Source organism: Drosophila tropicalis, unplaced genomic scaffold (assembly GCF_018151085.1).
Source record: "Drosophila tropicalis isolate 14030-0801.00 unplaced genomic scaffold, ASM1815108v1 contig_593, whole genome shotgun sequence".
NCBI classification, from domain to species: Eukaryota; Metazoa; Arthropoda; class Insecta; order Diptera; family Drosophilidae; genus Drosophila; species Drosophila tropicalis.
The window spans coordinates 4,740,709-4,763,828 of NW_027173070.1; the positions used below are offsets into that span (position 1 = coordinate 4,740,709).

The 23,120-nt window shown below is 34.4% G+C and overlaps 2 protein-coding genes across 10 annotated transcripts in view; both read right to left on the bottom strand.

Moving 5' to 3' along the window:
• Positions 1-23,120, bottom strand: part of KCNQ (KCNQ potassium channel) — a 49,532-nt gene that overhangs the window by 3,876 nt on the left and 22,536 nt on the right. Inside the window, exons 1-11 of one of the 9 annotated variants that reach the window (XM_068289625.1) lie at positions 7,929-8,098; positions 7,668-7,853; positions 5,620-5,837; positions 5,377-5,552; positions 5,190-5,315; positions 5,004-5,114; positions 4,710-4,897; positions 3,912-3,956; positions 2,646-2,875; positions 834-926; positions 46-478 (exon numbers count right to left, since the gene is read on the bottom strand). In XM_068289625.1, the coding sequence (XP_068145726.1) occupies positions 87-478; positions 834-926; positions 2,646-2,875; positions 3,912-3,956; positions 4,710-4,897; positions 5,004-5,114; positions 5,190-5,315; positions 5,377-5,552; positions 5,620-5,837; positions 7,668-7,853; positions 7,929-7,981 (1,818 nt within the window). In that variant the 5' untranslated portion in view covers positions 7,982-8,098 and the 3' untranslated portion in view covers positions 46-86. Of the gene's footprint in view, positions 1-45; positions 479-833; positions 927-2,645; positions 2,876-3,911; positions 3,957-4,709; positions 4,898-5,003; positions 5,115-5,189; positions 5,316-5,376; positions 5,553-5,619; positions 5,838-7,667; positions 7,854-7,928; positions 8,099-23,120 lie in introns of those variants that run through there. The other 8 variants (XM_068289617.1, XM_068289616.1, XM_068289618.1 and 5 more) reach the window with 8 other exon arrangements.
• On the bottom strand, positions 11,147-13,673 carry mlt (tubulin folding cofactor E like protein mlt). Its single transcript, XM_068290280.1, has one exon. It carries the CDS (start codon positions 12,664-12,666, stop codon positions 11,302-11,304), a length of 1,365 nt encoding a protein of 454 aa, XP_068146381.1. The 5' UTR covers positions 12,667-13,673; the 3' UTR covers positions 11,147-11,301.

Here is a 23,120-nt window from a genome sequence, read left to right on the forward strand (position 1 = left end):
GCAGCCCCTAGCAAAACATTTTCTTGGTTTGAATTCTTCACGCACTTGCCGCCCTTGACGTTGCCGCCGACCCAATGATTGCCCCATCACTGGTTGCCGTCTGAGGATTTGGCATAAATCCTGTTTCCAGAAAATGCGAAGCAGCAGCAAAAAAAGCGACCCGTACGACCCCCGCTTGGACTATGTGGTGGAGGCTGACATTCAAATGTTTTTAGCTCAGCTGCCTCCACATCGGGTTCAGGCTCTGGTTCCGGGGCCACACGAGGATTGCGTAGCGACAGCGAAGAGCCAAAAAAATCACCATGCAAAAATCCACAAAGTACTACGGGTATGGTTAGGGTTCTAGAGCTAACAGCCATTGATTTTGTCTGCTGATCCTCCTGAGATTTCTCCTGCTCCTTTGGCTCTATTTGTTGCTGTTGTTGTTCAATATCACGTTTGGGATGGGCCAAGGAGCCGGCACTTGATCTAAGTTTGGCTAAGTACGTTTTATTTTCACATTAGTTTTTCATGGTTCGAGTGTAAAAAAAGTATTAAAATCAAAGGAAAAACCAAAAGTAATTCAAATGGCAAATGTTAAAACAAGGATTTTCTGTAGTTATGGTTTTCTTTTTTGTTTTTCTCCAAGTGTGGTGGGTGGTTTGGCAGTAGGACTTTCTTTTGTGGGTGGGGTTTTGAGGATGGGGGGATGCAATTCACAAACATTGATACAACCACAACACTCAATTATTGGTTTTAGTTTTTGTTTTAATATATGTAATAATAATGCAATATAAAAATGTTGATTTTTATAATTTTTCGGATTTTTGGGGACGACCTTCGTGTAGACTTACCGTCTGAATTTTTAATATTTTTTAAGCAAGTTGTTTCAGCAACTGAATCTTCGCTAAAACTTGGATTCATGGATTTGCCATTTTGTACTACCTCTGAAAATTGCAAATCAGATCGATTAAAATCGGTTTTACATATATCTGTAGCTTTTTGTTTTTTTCATATTTATTTATTATCGTATCAAAGTGCCAATTTAATCAAATAGACACACGGTATAGTCTATATTGGGTCGTACAATATAACGAACGAGGGCGGAATGGTAGCCAACAATAAACGAAATTAAAATTTATTCATAAAAATTAAAAGCATTTACAAAAAATAAACTGAACTCTGAACGCAGAACGCAAAGCCAATCACAAATAAACATTTCCAACACGCTACAAAAATGAAATGTTGGGTATACACAATATTACGGGTTGAATTGAATTTGAATTATTGGATCTGAAACATATATAAGGATTATTGACGATCTTGGGGATACTCAGATATTGAGTTACAAGATTGACAAAGACGGATTAAATTAAGTTCAAGTTGGGATGTCGAAATTTAACTCTTTGATATTGTAAATAGATAAAAACGTTCTAAATTTCTTATGGTAACTTTTCTTTAATTTGTTTTTTCCTGTAGCCACTAATTTATTCAAGGCCCTGTGTCAAACAGAAGAAGGTATCTTGTATGTGTTCCAGTTTGTGATCAGCATGTGCTAATAATCTACTACTTGTGAGATTTATTTGACCCACTGTATGCTTATTTACATCGCCCCTAATATAAACACATCAACCATTATGTGAGATCCTTCATCCGTTGTGCCTCAAAAACCACACATTTTGATTCATTTCTTCTTGTTCAATGGTTCAAGAGATATTTAATCGTGTTCCTTGACTTTCATTTTGAAGTTTCTTTTTTAATGTTAACTAGTATAATCTATAAAGCATATATGTTTCAAAGTATTCATAAAAGAAACTCGGCAAGCCTTTCAATTGTCCTTTGTCACGTATCCTTTGTTGTTTCATTCTGATTCGATATTTGCATAAAAAGTATCTTTTAAAACGGATTATACTTTCCTATTACTCATGTAATAATGTTGCAAAAATTCAAATTTTTCAAACATGTGAAGAAATTTTGCAGTGGATAGGGAATACTCCTCGAAAGAAATTTCCTATAGAATTGCCCAGATTTTCCATACCTAAAGATTGATTACTTAGGAAGTCCTCATGTAGTATTTCAAATACTTAAATTAATGACACTTGCAATTTATTTCCCGGTATGACTAAATACTGATTGTTCAGAGAAATTTTTGCCGTGCTGATGACATTACTTGAACTATCTATCCATTTCTAGGTAAAGTAAAATCTATAAAGCCACAAGGTTTCGATTAATAACACATTAATGTGTGTGTCTGTGTGTGTGCGTATGTTGTCTCGCAGCCGAGTGAAGTAATTTTAATTAGGGCTAATTGTTTTAATTAATGGAACACAAAACAAAAAAAAAAAGACAAAATGAAATGCATTTCTTATTGTATAGGATGGATGATTCTGGGGGAAGTTTTTGGCTGTTTGTTTAACGGGAGGGAGGAGTAAGCAGCGCAAGTAGCAAGAAGATATTTAATAGTTATATAAGTATATAGTAATAGTATGTGGATAATAGAACCACATGCATGGCATATGCCTCCTGTGGTCTTTCTGTGTATGATTGTGTGTGTGTGTGCGAGTGTATCTTGTATATGTGTGTGTGTGTGTGTGCATAACAGAAACTCGTAGAAAAGGCATGGAAAAAAGAACACAAACAGAGATTTAATTTCTGTACGAACTTACCTAAATTCTCGACCGATGCATTGATATCTCTTATGGTGCGTGTGTAGCGGGTCGAGGCACGAGAAGATCCTGGAGGCTTCACAAGGCCCCCACCATCGCCGCTACCACCACCACTACCACCGCCTGGCGTTCCACCAGGTGGTTGTTGTATAGTTTGACTCTTGTGGCGTCTTATGGTCGGCAGACGAGCCACAAAGGATGTATTGTGCTTAAAACTGGACGAAGCGCGTCTATGTAGGGGGAACAAGAAAAAAAAAAAAAAAAGACAGGAAACCACGTGTCGTATGAGTAATCTCTATAAAATCGTTTTAAACTCAATCTTAGGTAGAATATAGAGAGATAATAATATCGGTTGAAGGAATAGCCAAAAAAGGTCAGTGACAATCAAATGTTGTATCAGTGTGTGAGATAGTTTGTGAGTGTTCAAGTGTGTGTGTGTGAAGAAAGTGTGTACATATGTGCAACATAAAGTAGCGATTCTTGCAGTTACAGTTAGAAAAGTGCATTTTCTTTGGGGAGGGCAGCAGACTTGGGTAGGAGTCAAAAAGGACATCAATGCATACATATTATTTTGATTATTTTAGCATTTTTAAGGGATAAAGGAATAAAAGAGAAGCATTTTTTGATCATTTGTTTTGCTCATTTTTCAACTCACATGTTAATCACATTTATGCATATATATGTTTATATATATTTCACGCATTTCGGTATTATTTTTTATAAGAAATAGAAATGAATGGGAAATCAATCAATTTTTTAAAACTATTGATTAGAAAAAACATTTTCTTAAACAATTAGAATATTCTTTAGCATAGAAATTAGAGCATTGATAGCGATAGGAGGAGAAGGAGAAATCAGACAGAAAAACACATGAAGTGAGTGACAAAGAGCTTAAAAGTGGGGGAGTGAGTGGAACAGAGCGAGGAAAGAGACAGAGACAGAGAGCGTGTGCCGCAAAGCTGCAAAAATTTTATCGATTCAATATCGAATTGTAGTTTTTGTGTGTGTGTGAATGGAATTACAGCCAAATCTAGCATTATCAATGAGTGCTAAGAAGAAGTGAGCAAGAGAGAGGGAAGAAAGGCTGAACCCCTCTCTCCACCAATTAAAAACAAAAACCAAAATACTTTTTGATGATTTTTGCATTTTTCATCAATTTTTTTTTTGCTTATTTGTTTTTTTTTTGTTTATTGTTTTGCAATGAATTTTTGGTGATATTTTTTTATTTCTTTATTGTTTTTTTTTTTTGTTGTTGTTCACCTTTACCTATATTCGGTTATGTTTTTTAATAATCGCTCCCAGTTTTCAGAACTGAAAAATGTTTAATAAAAAAAATATATATACAACAAAAAATTATATTATCCATGTAATTGAAAAAAACAAAACGAACAAACAGAACATCACAAAAAATATTCAAAATTTTAAATTATATGGGAGAACAAAAATATTTATGTCACATTGTTGGGGGCGTAAAAAGAGAGAGGGAGAGAAAAGTGAATGAAGTAGAGTTTACAGCAAAGAAAGAGACAGATGGAGAGATGAGGGAGAAGGGGTAATTGTTTTGTCTAACCATGCGAAGGGGGTTCAACTTTTTTTAAAAAGTGTTTTTACATTTTCTTGTTTAGTTTCACACGATTTCAAATTGACTTTATTAGCTGCATTAAACAAATAAATGTAATTTTGGGAAAAAATAACTAAAAAGTAATTTATTTTTTTTCTTGGTATATGCAGCTAATAAAGGTTTTATCGGTTTTAGTTGTATACATAAAATTTTTTGTTTTTTTTTGATTTAGTTCAATGCACATTTTGTTTCATTTACTAGTCTGTAGGTAGGTATACTTTTGGTGTTCAGTGTACAAATATTTATGTGTGTCTCTATGTGTGTGTGTGTGTCTGAATGTGTGTGATTGGGTGGTCTGTGATTTATACAAAATTTGTTCCTGTTTTAGATCTGAAAAATCCCTAGATAAATGAATATTTTATACAATTTGTTGAAATGAGAAATTGCATCTTGCATTTTTTGTTTTTGCACCCGAAATTGTGATTGAGCATGGAAATACTTACGAGGCAGGCGGACTGGGCAAAGCCACCTGATGTATCTTCCAGGTGGCCACAGAAACGGAATGCTCATCGGCTGCATAGCAACGCCAAACAGCCTGGATAAGTGTCGCCGCTGGCTGACGACGACGAATCATGTGTTTTTGTCGTTGTTGTTGCTGAACTTTCAGAGCAAAACCACTGCCCAGAATGCCCTACAGACCAGAAAAAAGAGAAGATAAGAGATGAGAAGTGGAGGTGAAAAATGGGTTTGGGTCAATCAACGGATGCGGTTCTGAGAATACAAAATGCGAAACTTACCGCAGGCAGAGCAAAAAAGGATATACCCAAAAGAGCACAACATGATGCAATCAATTTACCCTGCCATGTAATGGGCACCATATCACCATAGCCCACAGTACACAAGGTAATCTAGTTAACGAATTATTGAGTTGAAGCAGAGATTTATATCGAAGTAATACTAAGTATATAATAAGTAATACTTACCACTCCCCACCATAAAGCCTGAGCAAAATTGCTAAATTTATCATTAACATCCTTCTCCCACATATAGACCAGGAATGATGCAAAAATTAAACCTAAAAATCCTATATACATGGTCGTAATGAGCTCCTAAAGAAGAAATCGAAAAGCCATTAGCTAAGTTCATTGAAGATTTTCGTTTTAAAGTCACCTGTCTATGTGCGTATACAACTGAGCCGAGCAATTTCCAGGTGCCTCCACGACGATCCATGCGCACCATGCGCAATATCTGAAAGAAACGTAAACCACGCAATGCACTTGTGGCAAACACCTGGCCGGAGGTGCCCATGCCTAATACTACAATAGAGGCTAAAATGGTGACAATATCTAACAAGAGGGAAGAATTTTCAATTTATGGCAGGCAGGCAAATGATCAATTTCTTCTTCTTTTTACCTATAATACAAAATGGCCGCTTTACAAATTTTAAACGCCCCAGGCAACCCTGGTAGCGTGAACGACAACCCGATGACCATAGTCGGGCTCCAAACTCCAGGGTAAACCAGATAACAACTAAAATTTCCATTCTAAATAATATATACACAGCATCTTCTTCGTATTCCCTGATGGTTGAAAACACGCTCAATGCGAGACATGTAAACACCATCAGAAATCTGCAAAAAGAAAACAAGAAAAGGAATAAAGAATTTTAAAATTATGATTAAATATCCACACGAAATAAACTATGAAAGAGTTTGCAAGATTCCTGGAAATATCTATTTTACAGTTTTGATCTCTAATATTGTTAATACTTGAACTGGGTGAAAAAATTACAATGTTAAATGAACACTCACACAGTGGCTAATTGTAGGCTAAAAAAGTTTCATCTGCTAAAAATGTCTCAACTTCATAAATCTTCACTTTGAAACGTTAATACCTAGCTTTGAGCTAAATGTAATAATACAAAAACAAAAAAAGCTGTGCTCGACTTTTAGAGTAAATATTTTTAAACAGTTTCAATAAATTTTTTGAATGGAAAATATTTGTGGGTTTGCCACAGCAATAGGCTAATAAATTAAAAGTCAATAACACAGACTAACATTATTTTCATCATAAAAATTGCGATAAAGAATTTTGAAGAAATGAGTTATAAAATTATATATTTATTTAATAAGCAAAAAGTCTTTCTGAGGCGCCTTTTAAATTACGTTACGTCTAGATAATGACGTGTTATATCAGAGAGAGAAAGGGTTGAGAGAAGAATATTTTAGCAATTACGTCTTTACAATGTTCTTCAGCAAATTGCTTCAAAAATCACTATAGTCCGGCTTAGTCGGGCTGAAAGTTTTCTCATTTTAACCATTTTGTGTTGGTTCACTGTATATAAAAACTCTTTTTAATACTTGAAATAATGGGAATTTGATATATTGTCTCGAATTGACTTTAATGTGCAAAGTTCCCAATATTTGTGTCAGTAATTTACTAAAAAATGTTTGGAAATTCCGGGGCAGAGATACAGCCGATCTATATTGACCTGACTTCTGTCTATCTGACTCTATTGAAACCTTAGGCAACATTATAAACAATTTAAATATTAATTTTTTAATAATAAAAGCTTTTAAGTTCGTGATTTGGATTGAAGTAGACGGATAGGCAGTCATGAGCATAATTCTATTTCAAAATAGGTTCACAATCTGTTAGAAATGATTGTGAACCTATTTTGAAATGTGGCATAAAATTGCATTAATATGGAATGGAAATGTTGAACATTTTTTAACAATTGTTATATTTGTTGTCATGAGCTCGACAAAGTTTTGTTTTAAAGTCTGGAACGAATTCCATATATTTTTGCAGTAATTATATGGAAAATTATATATGTATAGTTTTGCATTCGTTGTGGGATTCTAAGTTTCGCAATAACAAATTTTTCTTTAAATCTGTTTTTATTAAAGTCAACATACTGGAGTTGACTTTCTTACAGAAATATACAAATTCAAATTAACTAAATTAGTTAAATGTTGAAGAAGATCATTTTGAAAAAAGTAAAAGTAATTCCTTAAATCGTTTTTAAGAATAAATAAATTGTGGTATAAATTGTAATGGAAATAGAATTTTTGAACTAAAAATATTATTTTTAAAAAATTTTTTCAAGAATATCTTTGGTGAACAAAAATAAAAAATGTCTTTGAAATTAAACAATTTTTAACTAACAAGATCCTTTTCATAAAAGTAGAAGTAGCTCTAGACCTCCAGTATAGAGGCTGGCGACCTTTCATTTTATCTATCATTTAAAAGTAACTCAAAGACCATTTGACCTACATTTTGTCAAGTGAACTTGAAAATTTGCTTTGAATTGTTTTGAGTATTGCACTTTTGAGTGAGTTTGTGTTTTGTTTTTAGATTAGATTAAAGAGACACAGAGGAATTGTCTCACTTATTTGTGCGGGATGAAATGATTAGATAAGTTAGTTGGTTGGTTGGATTCACTTAGTTAGTTTACTTACACCATCACATGATAAAATATGGCATGCAGGCCGCGTGGACGCTCCAAGAAGTTATAGAGACGACTTTGCAGTCGTCTATAACGGACATCGCGGCGTGTGCCGCGATTATATTGCAGCGGTTTTCCTAGAAGGGACATTCGCGGTTGCACAAGACGATTGGAATTGGGCCTGGCCGGTCTACATTTCCTGTAGAGAGAAAGAGATATGCAATTAAATATTAGAAAATTCTTGTTCATTCGATTTGCCTCTGCCCATGCCTACCCCTTGTATTCTCTTATATCATAGAAGGCATAAATATCATTATCCGGATCCATAGTGATCTCAAACCCATTAAGTTCCACTTCACTTCCACTAATATAATACTAATAAAATTATATCGATTTCGCAATAGAGAACACACACGTCCGGCCCACTTGACAAGCAATTCACAACTCGATCGACGGTTGAGCAAATCGCCCAGTTAAAACCTTCCCACCTCTCCAACCAAACTAGACTTTCGAAAAAAATAAAATAAAAACCAACCTCCATGTGTAAATTTTATTAATTATCTACATAAACAAATTTTTTTTTTTGTTTTTTCCACACACCTTGCATTTTTATGACCCCCTCTTCCAGGCTGCTTCTACACCTCCTTTGCCCCTTCTCATTTTCTTCGGTATAGAAAATGGAGACAGAAGGGGTTGGTAGACCTTTATTTGATTTGATTTTATATGCATAAAATACTTCTGATTTGTTTTTATATTGTTGCACCTCGTCATCATCTTTTGGCCCGGCCTCAGTCATAAAATTTACGTTTCGTATTCGTAAATTTTTCGGCATTTTTTTCGCACTTGTCTTGTCTTTTTTTTGTCTTGTTTTTCGGGTGGGTGTCTCCATAGTTTAGTCACGATCTGGTTTGGCACAACGTGCTATAGATGAGGCCTACGTCATTAGCATTATGTTGGCAGACCGCCTCAACCTCTCCTCCTCCCAGTTTGCAAGAGATAATGCAAATATGGGCTGGAACTAGGCGACCGACGGGGTGTGTGTTTGTTATTTTTTTTTTTTTTTTTGTCTTTCTTGATTTGTTATAATTGCAAAAACAACAAGAACACGGCGACAACAATTCTATGGAAAAATTTCTGCAAAAAAAAATATGTCAGACCAGTTGCAGGAAAACATTTGACCCAGTTGGACGAGTAATTTACAGACTTTTGCTCTACTTTCAACTGACAACTTGGGAACTATTTTCACCAGAAATATGAAGTAAATCATTTGGTATACATCAATTACGTATTTTAAAATTACTTTTTGTATTCGCAATTATTATTGGCCAAGTATTCTATTTTAAATTTGCTATTTGATGGACTTTTTGAGACAGTTAAGACGTCCTTTGCTCTTAAACTTTTTAAAACTATAACGTTTTGATTTTAAATTTGGAAAAACTAATGAAAACAGGTCTGAATATTAATGTTTATTAACTCCTTGACTGTTAAGGTACCAAACAATTGTTGTTTAAAATAATTAAGCAAACATTTCACAGTTTGAATGTTAATAACAATACATTTTAGCCACTGGAATCAAAAAAAGTCATTCAAAACAATAAGTAAAATTGTGTTTTTTTTCGCAGTTCAAACGTGCCACAATGCTTAAATTCAGAAAACTTTAAGCCAAGTTCCACTATATAATAACAGTTTTTAAAAAAAAATGTGATTTCAAACTTGCCCAGAAGTCAGTCGACTATTGGAATAAAATTATTTTATTTATGGTGAAGCAAATATAATTGTTTCGGTTCCAATCCGTTTGAAAAGTACAACTATATAAAAGTCTACATATGTTCTCGATCAGCATGACGAATCGAGTTTTTTTTTATAGCCATGTTCATCTGTCTATTTGTTTGCTTAAATCAACACACATTAGTCCATTTTGTTGTCAGCTGTAATGCTCTATGTCGATGACTATATGTTTTATATATTGTTTTCAAATGTTCTTTATCTTTTTTTTTTCCCTGAACAGATCTTTTATTCCAAAAGAGAGTGGCTCTTTTTATAAAATCTCCAAATAGCTTTTTGACTTCAACAGCTCAAATACCGAAAGTTCTGAAAAAAATCTGCAACCCCATGAAAGTTCAATATGATATTGAAGAAAATAAAACTAATAAAAGAGCTAGCCTGTATTGACCAGATCAATCAATTATGTTTGTTTTTAAACTTTGGCCGATCTAAAGGTTTGATATGGGGTTACTTTGCCCCCCGAAGTATGCAATAGCTTTTTCCTCTTTGTATTCAACAAGTTCGTAACTTAATAGTTGTGTGCCTTGTTTTATATGTTTCGAGGATTAGTTTTTAATCTACAGAACTTCCCAAAATTCTTTTATACGTTCTTAAAAGCCGAATTCTTGAACTTCTTATTGCATACTTATGGGGGCAAACTACCCTCATTTCTCAGGCTTAGATCCGATACTTCTTGGCTAGTAGATTGCATTACCAAAGTAAAACAACAGTTTTTTGGGATCCAGGTAAACTTCAGGGTGACCACTTTAAAATCCTTTTCTCAAAACATGCAATCATCTATCCTGGACACAATCGGGCAGGAACCTGATAAAAGTAAGCTATTTATTGGTTTCCATTGCAACTTTAATTCTGCATTCAACATTTTTTAAGCTAAAGTGTATTCAATCTTCGACTCTTTTACTATAAAGTACATATGGGTAATATTGAGTAGGTACTTAATGCCCATGCAGATAAAATAAGTTTCTGCTTCAATTTCTGACAGCCTTATAAAGAGGCCCCCCCCTTTCCCGCTCTTTTAAACCCCTTTAAAATCCGTCCGTTTATATTTACTGCGCATCAGCTTCATGAAATTACAAATAAATTATGAATTATATTCTAATACTCAAAACTCTTTGTGATCAGAGTGCTAATTTGTGTGTGGGAGGTGTAAAACAAGTTTTCCCCCACAAGTTCCATGCTCACTAGAAGAAGAAGAAGTCAAACAAAATACATTTATTGTTATAAAAATAAATGCAAACTGAAAGCTTTTCACGAAGCCGCCAACGAAACGAACCACAAACCGAGCGAAACGTCAACTACATCAAACTCTGGAAAATGAATCATCAAAAAAAAAAAAAAAATACAAAGTACTAATTGTAAGTACATTCGCCACATTTTGATAAAACTAATTAGAAAAGTTTCCATAGAGAAAGAAATAGACAATCATTTTATGATTTAATTGTAATTTTTGTCAATGCGTTTTTCATTTTTTTTTATTGTTGATTTTTAGTAATTTGTTGTTGTTGTTGTCATCTTACTATGTGAGGCTTAGGTTAGGCAGTAATTAAAATATAAGTATATTATATATATATATATGTATTTGTATTTGTATAGTATGTATCTGTTGTATGCAAGTGTGTAATGCTCGCTTGGCCTTGTAATGTTGTTTCATTATGTTTGTATTTATGTATTTACATATTAAGAAAAATTAAATAAAAATATTTAGGGTTTGTTTTTGTATTTTTCTTATATTTTGTTGTATCGATCATCAGTTTGTTGTATTTTTGCATTTTGGATGATACAAGATCACAAATTTGTAGCACCAGGCCTTAGGGGGGGAGGGTGTAGTTGTTGTTCTTGTTGGTGGTGGGAGGGGGGATATTTCACTTCTTGGCATCAATTATAATCTCATCGCCCGATTGTAAATTATAACTATAGAGCTGTTTATTGGGAAATTTCATTTCCTCAGGCCCGAATTCCTTGTAATCTTGATCCAAATAGAAGAGACGCATTTTATTTGGCGCCAAATTGACAAGCTTCTCCAGCTTGACTTTAAGATCGTTCACCGTCAAATAGACATCAACAAAACGACTCTCACTTTGCTCATTATAGGTAAAGATGACTTTGACACGTTTATCTGGCTTAAGATTGACATTAACCAAGGGATCCAGTTCACCATGGACCTGCAAGAGTTCCTCATAACGAGGCGAGGGTCTTTCACTCTCCGGCTTGACCATATAGTAACGAACAAAGGCACGCTCGGCATCGATGCGTTCATCCTGACTGATCTTACCGCCGCCATTCAACATGGTGACATTCGGGAGACGTGCTATCAACAATTGTCGCCTCTCGTGCTCCGACAGCTCCAAAGTCTCCCAGAGGGGCCAGTGTTTGACGCGTAGATTTTGCAATTCTCGGAATTTTGTCAACTCATCGATGGCTGACCAATTGTCGAGATGTGCGGAACTTAGATTCAATAGCTTAAGGCTGGGAAAATATTGATGAGACTCTTGTTCGCAATTCTCCTGGGTTTCAGTCAGTGCCTTAATGGGACAATCGGCCAAGACTAAAGCCTCGAGATTGGGAAATAGGCGTCCCAGCCGACATATCTCTTGCCAATTCTCTATGGGATTGCCAGTGAAATGCAATGTTTTTAGCTCGGGATGGGCTTTGGTCAGTTTAATCTCCTCCTGCTCCTCCTTTGAGCCAGTGTCGATTGAGACTTTTGTATAGTTATTAAGACTCAAATGCAATTCCTGCAATACTGGCAAATTCTGCAATAGATCATCTATACACATCCAATCCAAATATGTGCCATTTAATACTAAATTCTTCAGATTGACTGTCGGTGCGGGATTTTCCATTAAAGAACTCATTAGGCGATTTTTGCTTAAATTTAAAAACTCAATTTTCGGCATATGTTTCAATATATTGAAAACCTCTTGCCAATCTTTTAGTTTATTTTGCGCCAAATCCAATTCTCTCACCCGTTGGCATTTCTCTCGTATACTCTCAAAGTCTCCCGCCGAATCGATGTCACAATCGTTGAGCACTAACAAAGCTGGCACACTGGTTAATGGGGATAAACGTGGTATAAATATTGAGAATTCCATGCGAGATCCGCATTTAGTTACAGTGAAATCGTTTGGCAGATCAGAACGTTTATGCAATTCCGGCGGATGATGGGCATTCTCGAATTCACATTCCGCAAAATATTTGCGCTCCAAAGCCTCGAGCAATGAGGGCATCTTGGCCAGCAGCAGACGAGACGGGGTGGAGCGTAATTTGTAATTATGTAAAAACAAAAAAAAAAATTGATTTTTTTTTTCTTTTAGTTGTACAAAAAAAAAAAATTGTTGCTAGTTTTTCTTTTCGGTTTTGCTCTGGCAAAAATTGTGGGGCAATAATTTGTTGTTTTTTTTTTTTTTTTTTTTTAGATTTGCGCAGTTGCAGTCTTCATTGATTTTTGTTGCTATATTTCGTTGTTGATTTCTTGTTGTTTAAACAAATTGTTGTTGTAATTGCGCACTTAGTTGTAGTTGTTGTTGTTATTGCTGTTGCCTTGATTTTGTTTTGTTGCTGTTGTTGTTGTTAAATTCGAAACAAAGAAACCAAAAAATGCGTATATGAGGCAGGGGCTCCACTCCGTTGTCCAGTAGTCCCCAAGTACCAAAAGCCAGGCCAAAAGCTAGTGGCTATCTTTGTTGTTATTAATGTTGTTATAGTTGCTGCTGCTGCTGCTGTTGTTGTTGTTGTTGCGTTTTTTTTCAATGCTCTTTCTCTAGTTGGTGTTGTTGCTGTTCCACCTCTGCCTTCTTCAGCCTTCTGCTTCTTCTTCGTCTTCGTTGTTGTCGTGGTCCGCTCGCAATGCATTCAAATGTTCAACTAAAAACCCACTGAGAACCGCGCCAACTCCAACAATCACACACCGTTTGAATGTTTGATGGTAGTAGTTGTGGTGGTGGTGATTCGCATGTGTGTGTGTGTGTGTGAGTGTATATGAGATTCTGGCCTGTTTATGTGTGTATGTGTAGGTCGCTACAGCTCGACATGCGCACTCGTACAGGGGCGGTTTTGGGTTTTCACGCGGTTGGGTCACAAATAAGGAAAATTCTTTATCGCCAAGTTTTCCATCTGTTCAAGCCATTAATATAAACAGATAAGAACTTATCCTACCCCACAAAAAAAAAAAAAATTAAATAAAATTTTGAATTTTGTTTAAGAGTTGAACAAATTTGTACAGAAACAAATTGCCAACTAAATTAACAAAGAATTTTTATGGTTAATTAACTAAGCAAAGGTTGCTGATTTTAATTTTTGACGCCCCTCAGATATGTTTCCATTTACTCTGTCATGTAAATTTTGTTTGGTTTTTTTTTTTTTTTTTTGGTATGACCTTGCCCAAATAAAAATAAATACGTAATTGTATTTGTATATGTCTGTCTGTGGGTGTGTGTGGTGTGTGTGTTTGTGCTAGTCAATTACGAAATTTGTTCAGAAAAAAGAATATTCTTTGCGTTTTTAGGTTTCTGGCTCACTAGAAAATAAATATAGCATCTACATTTACAATGACCTTGCCTTGTTTTATTTCTTGTTATTATGTTTTTCGTTTCCATCTCTATATGCACTTGACATGGCGTGCGTGTGCCAGCTGTCAAATTTTTGGGCGCTCTTTTGGACCCCTCAAGTGCGCTTCTGTATGACAGTCGCTAAAAACCAGTTATAAAGTCAACGGTCATGCCACAGTAAATACCCACTAAGAAAGCCTCTTCCCCTTTGGCCATGTAACATTGATTGGCATTTGACAATTGAAAACTGTGTTGGGGGTGGCTGTTAAATTTAAATATATTTTATAAATTTAGTTGTAACCTTGTTACATATTATATACACATTATAATTTTTCCCCATTTGTTGTCACAACTCGATGGGGTTTCACTTTGCTTTTTACGCTGACAGCTTGAAAGGTGCGCAATAAATTCACGAATGAGAGCCAACTAGCTAGAGAGAGAGAGAGCAAGAGCCAATGAGAGAGAGAGAGCGAAGGTGAGAGAGCAAAGTGCCACAGAGAGCCACAATTTGTTAAGCTCTCACACACAGCTGTGCTTTGTTGTCTGTTATTGTTTAATTTACACACGCAAAACACGTACATACAGACATTTGTCCAAAAGGGGTAATTGTGGGGAGGGGGGCTGGGTCTATATAAAGTTAGGGAAGGGAGACTGAGGGGGGGCCTACATATGTTTGTTTGGTTTTGTTGAAAACTGCGCAGCATTTGTTTTGGTTTTTTCTTTTACTGCTAAAGCTTTTTTAGGTTTTACAGCTGATTATTGTTTGGACATGCAAGCTTTCAATTTACAGAAGGGGCAAGTAGGGTGGCCTGCCAAGCTTTTTACAACGGGCCCCAAGTCCACCTCCACCTCCTCCCCCTCCAACCATTTATCCATCAAATAGCAGCCAACATGTGCAATGCAGCCATCAGACAGCAACAACAACAACAAAATTTGACTGAAACAGATGGCAGCACTGTGTCATGCTTGAGCAGGTGGGTGGGCAGTTGGGTGGCTAGTTGTGGGGGAAATGGTGGTGAAGCTAGAGTGAGGTGGGGGGCTGAACTAAGGCGACTGTTACAAATTTGATTTGTACAAGACATACCATTTTGATGCTGCTCCATTTCAAAAAAAAAAAAAAAAAAAACAGAAAAAAACCAACAAATTCTGCATTTTTATTTGCTTATTCTTGTGCTATTCCCTTTTTTGCAATAAGCTTTGGAATAACAAAAATGGCAATAGATAAACATTCATTCTAGCCTTGTCGCATTTTTTATACCCTACCCCAATTATTTATGGCATTTTGACTATACAATTTAAGTTCGTATTTTATAAGATCGTTTCTAAATGTACTTTGGTTTTTGAAGTTTAAGAGTGGATTCCAGTTTTAAATTTTATGAAGATCTATCAACAATATCAAAATTAATCTTGGTTAATATTTGTAGATATAATAATAATGTCATCAAATTTTTCAGTTCTAAAAGGATAACTAAGCGTCAGCGCTTAGAAATATTATTGAAATTTCATAAAAAGTCAAACTTGAGATATACATAAATATGAATCCTAACCTGAGGGTTGCCCGTACTTGAAATCTTTAAAAGAATTTTACTTTTTATATTTAATATTAAACTTTAAAATTTAACACATTCACAAGGTTATTTAGAAAAAAACTGATTTGAACTAAAGCAAATAACTAATTCAATAAACTAACTTACATAACTTTTCTGCAAAAAGCTGTAAAAACCTTGAAACATTTCAAATGTTTGAAATGAAAAAGTATACATATATTTTCTTTTCTCTTCTCTTAGAAGTGAGTCTAACTTTTAAAATTTCTGTAAGGGTAAAAGAAACTCAAATATGGCACAAAGTCTCACTCCGAGGAAGGAGTTCAATTTTCATATGTAAATTTGATTATGACGTTGCTGAAATAATTTAATAAAATATATGCATATGGCATATAAACATCAAATGTCGACGAATATGAATTTTTAATAAAACGCAATGCATTCTGTTACATGCGAAAGTTATGTGAACAATTTTCAACAATCCAAATAAAAACTTGATTGGGATATAGACACTATTTTCCATATTATTTGGTTAATCGTTCAACCATTAAATTTGATCAACGAAAATTTGTGCTAAAAATGTCTAATTCTATATAGCTAAAATCTGTTCTTTTTTATTGATTTACAAGACTATTAAGTAAACTGAATGTCTATATATAAACCATAGCAGCAGATATAAAATTTAAACTGGCCCATAAATTAATTTTACAGACAACAATAATTTTTTGTATTTTCAAGGAAATTAATTCTTTTGAATTTGCCTGGAAATATAGTCAGAAAACTATATGATAATTGATCAATTTTATATTTGTTTTTTTTTTTTTTTTTTTTTTTTGTTTTTGCAAATTTTGCTATTTAAAATTCTTGACCTTTGCCCAATTTTACAATTTGCTTACTTTAATATCGCTTAATACTATTTGAAAATTTGCGGATTTTGTTTATTTGTTTTGCACGATTTTGGCCCGTTCAATAAGTCAAACAGATTTAATGGGCAAATCAATCAGTCTGTCAGTCAGTCAGTCTGCCTCTCCGTCTGTTTCTCTGTGTGCCAGGAATCGTCACACTTTGTTACTGTCATGCATTTCTCTTGCTTTGTGTATATATTTCTTAAATTAAGCAAAAACTCGAGAAAATAATAATCAATTTATGTGTGACTTGTACCCTTACCTAAATACCATCTCCCCCAAGCTTAACTTAATAGTTCAGGTGGACAAGAATAACAGCAACAAGAACAACAACAGTTGAATAAGCCATTTGTCAATAAAATTTTTCTCGTCTTATGTCTTATGACATTAATATACTGCCCCATAAGTCATGTTTTGTTATTCTTATAGAGTTATTACCTTCGATAGAATAACAAAAAAAAAAAAAAAAATTTCGAATAAAGGTAGGGCAACTATTGTTGGATACCCTTTAGTAAATAGGAGATAATTTTCATGGCCACCCAATTCAAATGCGCTTTATTTCAGTAAGTTCTTAAAGGAAAGGTAAAGGAACATGTCTTTCTCTTGATATACTTTTATTCAAGTTTTCGAGTTGTAAACTTTCAAATGTCCTGTAATGACCAAAAGAAAATTCTATGGATTTGATTCAACAAATGTGATTGAACGAGGGTTTTCTTTTTAATCATCATAAAACATCTCAAAGGCGAAGATTCGAGTATTTCATTTGTTTAGCCTTTCATAGGATAACAAATGCTTTTAAAAACATGTGTGTATGTACATACATATATACCCTTTACTAATTTAAGCCTGTTGGGTATAGAAATGCGCATTGATTTGCCTCAATTGAGTCGAGTCCCCGTTCTGTATGAAGATCGATGTGCGTTTTTGTGTAATTAGAAAAATCTTATCCCCCCCCCCAATAGAAATTAAAACTTTTATATATTATCTGTGAATGTGTGAGTGTGTGTGTGTATGTTTTGTTATTTTTGGGGTTTTCATTTAATGAAAGCAGTTTTATGGGGGCCCCCAAAAGCTTATATTTTTGCATTGTTTACAGATTTAATCGAGGAAGAATGGAATTGTATATATCAAAGGAAAGGCCCAATATAATCCATAGACACACACACACACATATTAAAGATACGATGCGGAAAATGAGAAATTTGAAAAACGATTGCGTCAAATCTAATATAAAAATGCAAAAAAATGCAAAAAAATTAAGATGCTAGTCGTAAAAATTTGCCCAACCAACCAAGCGAAAAATGAAGAACAAAAATTTTGCTGTAATCGACGTAAACAACAACAAGTAAAAACCAAGACAGACGAAAATTCATGCTATGAAAATGTAATGAAATTTTTCATCAACATTTTTTTTTTTTTTCTTTTTTTTCATAGCTTCATAGCCTAGAGAAAACGTCTAGACAGTGTTTTTTGTTTAAATTATTACTTACCTCTTACTTGTAAAGCTAGTGTCACAACAGAGAAAAGTTCTTTGTCTGAAAAGTGGTTAACCTTGCGTATGAGTAATTTCTTGTTTGTTGCATTCAAAATGAGTTCTAAAAGATCATTGAACATTTGATATATCTTTTGTCTATAAGCATATTTAAGTCTGATAAGATATATTTGAGTTTATATATGCGCATATATATAATGAGAATGTCTGTCTGTGATATTTGTCCAACAAATATCTAAAGAATCATAAATTTTTTTGGGCCATAAAAACGTTCAAAGTGTAGACAAATAAATTTAATTTCCATTGAATGAGGACTTTTGTTTTACTCAGTTATAGACAAACTTTATATTATTAAATGATTCTCTAAAACAAAAGAGAATTTATACAATTATTGTTATTAATGTACATAAATATTTAAATATTTCATAATGTTTTAGTTAAATTTGCAAATTGTTTTAACAATAATTACATTTTAAGCTTTTAAGTACTTTAAAAGTTTTCGAAATTATAAAATCAGGCGGCAAGTGTTTCACACTGAAATGAGCTGATTCCAATTTAATAGCATTACTTAAACTTTCTTTACTTAAGTAATTTATAAGTAATTCAAAGTAATGGTAGTTAGTTAGGCTTATATATTTACTTAAAACTAAATTACCTTAAGAGTTCATAAGTATTTTGTTAATTTCGGGGAGCATCAAACTGTTTTATGCATATTAGAAATGATCTGCTTGAGAGTTGAATAGATATATAATTTAAAGCTTGCAGGATCAAGGTGACTAATAGTCAGACCGAAGAATAAAAATGTCTAGATCAATAACTCTAGTCTAGTCTAGTCTACCCTATTAAGTCTTTAACTGCTGGGTATGCAATTAGCAATGAAATGACTTTAGAAATTTGTTCATTTCACTAAAATTGACTGACTAGTTTGATAGTTCCAGCGTTGACAAGTGATTATTAAGCGACAAGAGAAGCTAAATAGAATACATCATATTTCCCAATGTTGCCACCGACAACACCTTCTTCCCTCCGTCTGCTCCTCCTCCTTCTTTTCCTTGTCAACGACAGCGCCAGATAAGCATTTCATTTTTAATACCATTTTTGCTGTTATGCTGTTTTCTTCTCCTCTCTCTCTATCTCTTTTTTTTTTTTTACACGCTTCAACTAATTTTCGCCTTGGTTGGCAGCGTTAATTTAATATGCGACATTTGCACTTTTTGGTCAGCTCACCCAGTGTACGACCGAATCCATCCAGCCCCAGCGCCCCCTGTCCACCCACGCCACCCCATGAAGGGTTCATCGGTTACGCTATCATTGGCTTTGCTTTTGCGGTTGAAGCAACCGTTGCAAAATGGGGGGCGTTGTTGCAATTTGAGAACGACATCTGTTTCGCTTTCAGATTGTATTTCAGCGGTAGTTCAATTAAACTGATGCATTTTAAAGGGTGCAGGAGGAGGGGGCATTGGCGAAAGTATGATGACATTGTCGAAATTATCATTTCCGTGCAATAAATGTTATTAATTATTAAAATGTGACTGAAATAACTGAATTTATTATGACAAAAATGGTAAATTTTTGATGACTTTTAACTTTGGTCAGAAACTATTTAACTAAAACATAAACGCAACAATAGAAAACTTTGTCATCTACTCCAAAAAACATTTCTCAAATTATTCTAATAAAATTAAGTGTTTATGTCATTATTTGGGATATTATACATCGATTGAGACTTTATTATAGTTAATTAAACTGATTGCACGTACAGATCGCGTGCTGATGTTAATGAATGAGGAAGATCTCTATAGCCTCCAGAGTCTAGATCAAATCGGAATGCATCTAAAGATCATTAAGTTCAACAAAATTCGAAAAATTTGGCCTACATAGACTGAAAGACTAGGGATAAGCTTAGATCCTGCTTTCTAATTTCTTGGTTAAACCATTAAGATCCACTTAAAACTAGTTTAATTCCAGTTTCTTAAGAAATATTAGCACTATTAAAAATCTATTAAACTCTTAAAAGTCAATATTTTAGAAGAGTAACAGACTGACGAACAAAATTAGACGTTGACTGTTTCTGTGGTACGTAATTGGATTAGTTCCGAAAAACAGTCGAAAAAAAGATTACAAAAATTATCTCTCTCTCTATATATAGAAGATTATGAATGAGCAGTTGGGTTTTATTTTTTGGGTTGGCTTTTCCATTGCTTAGTCATTTTGTTTGCCATTTGATAAGACCCATTTTATTAGCCTAGACCAAAAGTTTGTCCGGTTTATGATCCTAATATGATGATTTCGTTGTATATATTTAGCCAATCGTTGATGATTGGATTGGAATGTTTGTGTTAAATTATTAAGCAAGTGAGAGATGGTTGGCATTCTAGCTAATTACAGACAATTACTACAGGCAAAAGAGGCAGAGAGATAGATAGGGAAGGAAGCAGAGAGAGAGAGAGGAGAAAGCAAGGCAGAGTTGGTCACATATGCAAAATGAATTATTCATAACCAACTTGGACGTGCACCGTTCCTACTTGTAGAGACACTCGAAGCCTTTTGCAATTAATTTGCTGGCAATAATGAGATCTAGGACAAAATGTACTTCTAGGCAAAAAAGGGAAATTGTTGACAGTACCAAAACAGAGTGAGCGAGAGGCAAGGCGACATAGAGTTGTTCCTTTCAGTTTTTCAATCATGAAACACAAACTTATTTTCTCTCTGCCAAACGTCTGTCTTATGGCCATGGCCTATATACTCAACCAGAGACTGATATGAAATGAAATGAAATGTGAGCGGGCAGGGCGGCCGTATAAAGATTGAAGGAAGCTAAAGTAGAGTGTAAACAGGAGGGGGGAGTGGGAAGATAAGTTGCCAAGGTGTTTGACAGTCACATATGCATATCAATTGTTCAGATAAGTACGAGGGATTATATCCCCCGACACAGTTTGGTTTTAATCAAACTAAAATGCCATGGCAACATTGCAAATTAAATCAGAGAAGAGAGGCTCTCAGGCTCATACTCTCTCGCTCATTGTCTCTACAATAATCCGCTATACACTCAATTTTTTTTGTTTTTTGGAGTCGCAATTTAGTACCTCCTTTTCATTTGAAACCTTAAGAAATTATTGTAAAAAGTCAATTGATATTTCTTATTATATGAAATTAAGTTCTAAATGAACTCGAACTGTTTACTGATTTAGAGCTTAGAAGAGATAAAAAACCATAATCTAAATTTTGAAATGTTGTGAATGTTAACAAATTTAATGGGATACTCAATTGTCGGCATTCTCTTTTGTAATATTTGAATTCATTAATATTTAAAAAAAAAGGAAAACAAAAATTCAGGCTTAAAAACTTATTGAAATGCCTCTAGAGATTTTAAAGACCTTTAAAGACTTGTAAACAAAGTTGAGGCAAAATTTTATGATAATTTGCAATACATTTTTGTTCGATGAGCTGAAATACCTGAGAAGACTTTGTAGTGTAGTTGTGAAAACTCATTTGCACAGCTTATTACAGGTAACAGAGAAATGGCCCAAATGCAACTAGGTCTAATCGCATTTGGTTTGTCGCAGGATTTTAAGAGCCACGCCTTTCCCGCCTCATTGTGGGTAGGTGTGATTAGACCCAATGATAATGCCGCTGCTTGATGATGATGACTGCTGGATGTGATGGGTGGAGAGGCTGGTGGTGGAGGAGTATGTTTGGGGGGGATAATAGTGTGATGGGCGGTTAGAAGTGTGTGTTTGTGTTGATGTTGGCGTGCCAAAAAGTTATCAATGCCCTCCCCCACCCAAAACCATGAATCACTTTAAGTGAGCTAATTTGAGGTTGTTTTTTTCGCTGTTGTTGTTGTTAATGTTGGGCGAAACTTTATTTCTTGTCGCTTTTCATGGTGTTGCTTGTTTGTTTTTGTGATTTTTTTTTGCCTTTGTTTATTTTAAATTGTTAAAATCTTTGCCTAAGACTTTGGCATCAATCAAATGTCTGTCTGCAATTGCGAGTTTGTATTGTAATTTGTTTGAACAGCTGGCTGGATAGCAGCCTGACTGGCTGGCTGGCATAGAGTAAAAACAAAGAGTAATCCAAAGAAGGGAAAGGCAAAGGATCTCTTTGGCTTTGTTTGCTGAATGAATTAGCTTGGCTTACAGACACTCAAGACAGATGAAATGTTTCAGCGAAATAATCAAAAGATATCTTTGAAATATGCAATCCATAATCATCATCATCAAAATATGCTGACAACAATATTATTCGACATTGCCCTTTCATGGGGTTTTATTTGCCGTTAAAGATGTTTGTTTTGAGTTTTGGAAAATTTAATTCCAGTTTGGTTACTTCATACGTATCAACTTGACCAAATATACATATCTATTTCTATAATATTCACAAAATAGTAAATTTTCTTTTATAGATATATCGAAAATATTCGATTAATCCATTATGTTAAATTATAGATTTTTAGTTTAAATCACTAAGATATTCGATTTATTGAAAAATACTTCTGACGCTATTCGCTTTTAAACAATTATCGAAAGTTAAGTTTCTATATCAACAGCATTCCATATTATAAATAAATATTTAGTTAGTTTAAATGTTGAAAACATAGAAATTATTAAAATTGTAATCGATGAACAAAATTTTCAGAAAATTATTTGAGTATTTTAGTTAAAGTACTGAAAACTTTTTATTTGACACATTTACCTAAGACATGGGACTAACTCCGTCTGTCTTTTTTGATTTTACCAATATTTTAAGCTAATTGATTCCTTAAAAATAGCGCAGAGCTTCAGCAAACTTGTTAAAGGTCAGAACTATAAACATAAATTGATTAAATCGGAAAATGAATAAACTGAAAATGCGATAGGGTGATGTAAAAGGGGTGTGTGTGAAGGGTGTGAAAAAGTAACTTTTGCTTAAATTTCCATTCGACCATATACATATTCGAATACATTTTTTTTGGCCGCCAACGTGACAATGGCGTAAAATGCAATTTATAAGCGCCATGAAGTCATGACACGATTGCCAGCAGCTAGTGCCCTGCCACCAGCTAGTACTCAGTCCTCCTCCACCTCAGCCCACCCATCACCCCAAACATCCATTAAGCAGGCAGCAAACTTGATGGGTTTGGTGGTGCGTGGATGGGTGAATGGAAGTGAGGCAGTATGGCCCGACTGTGGTTGCAGTTTAATTTATGCACAT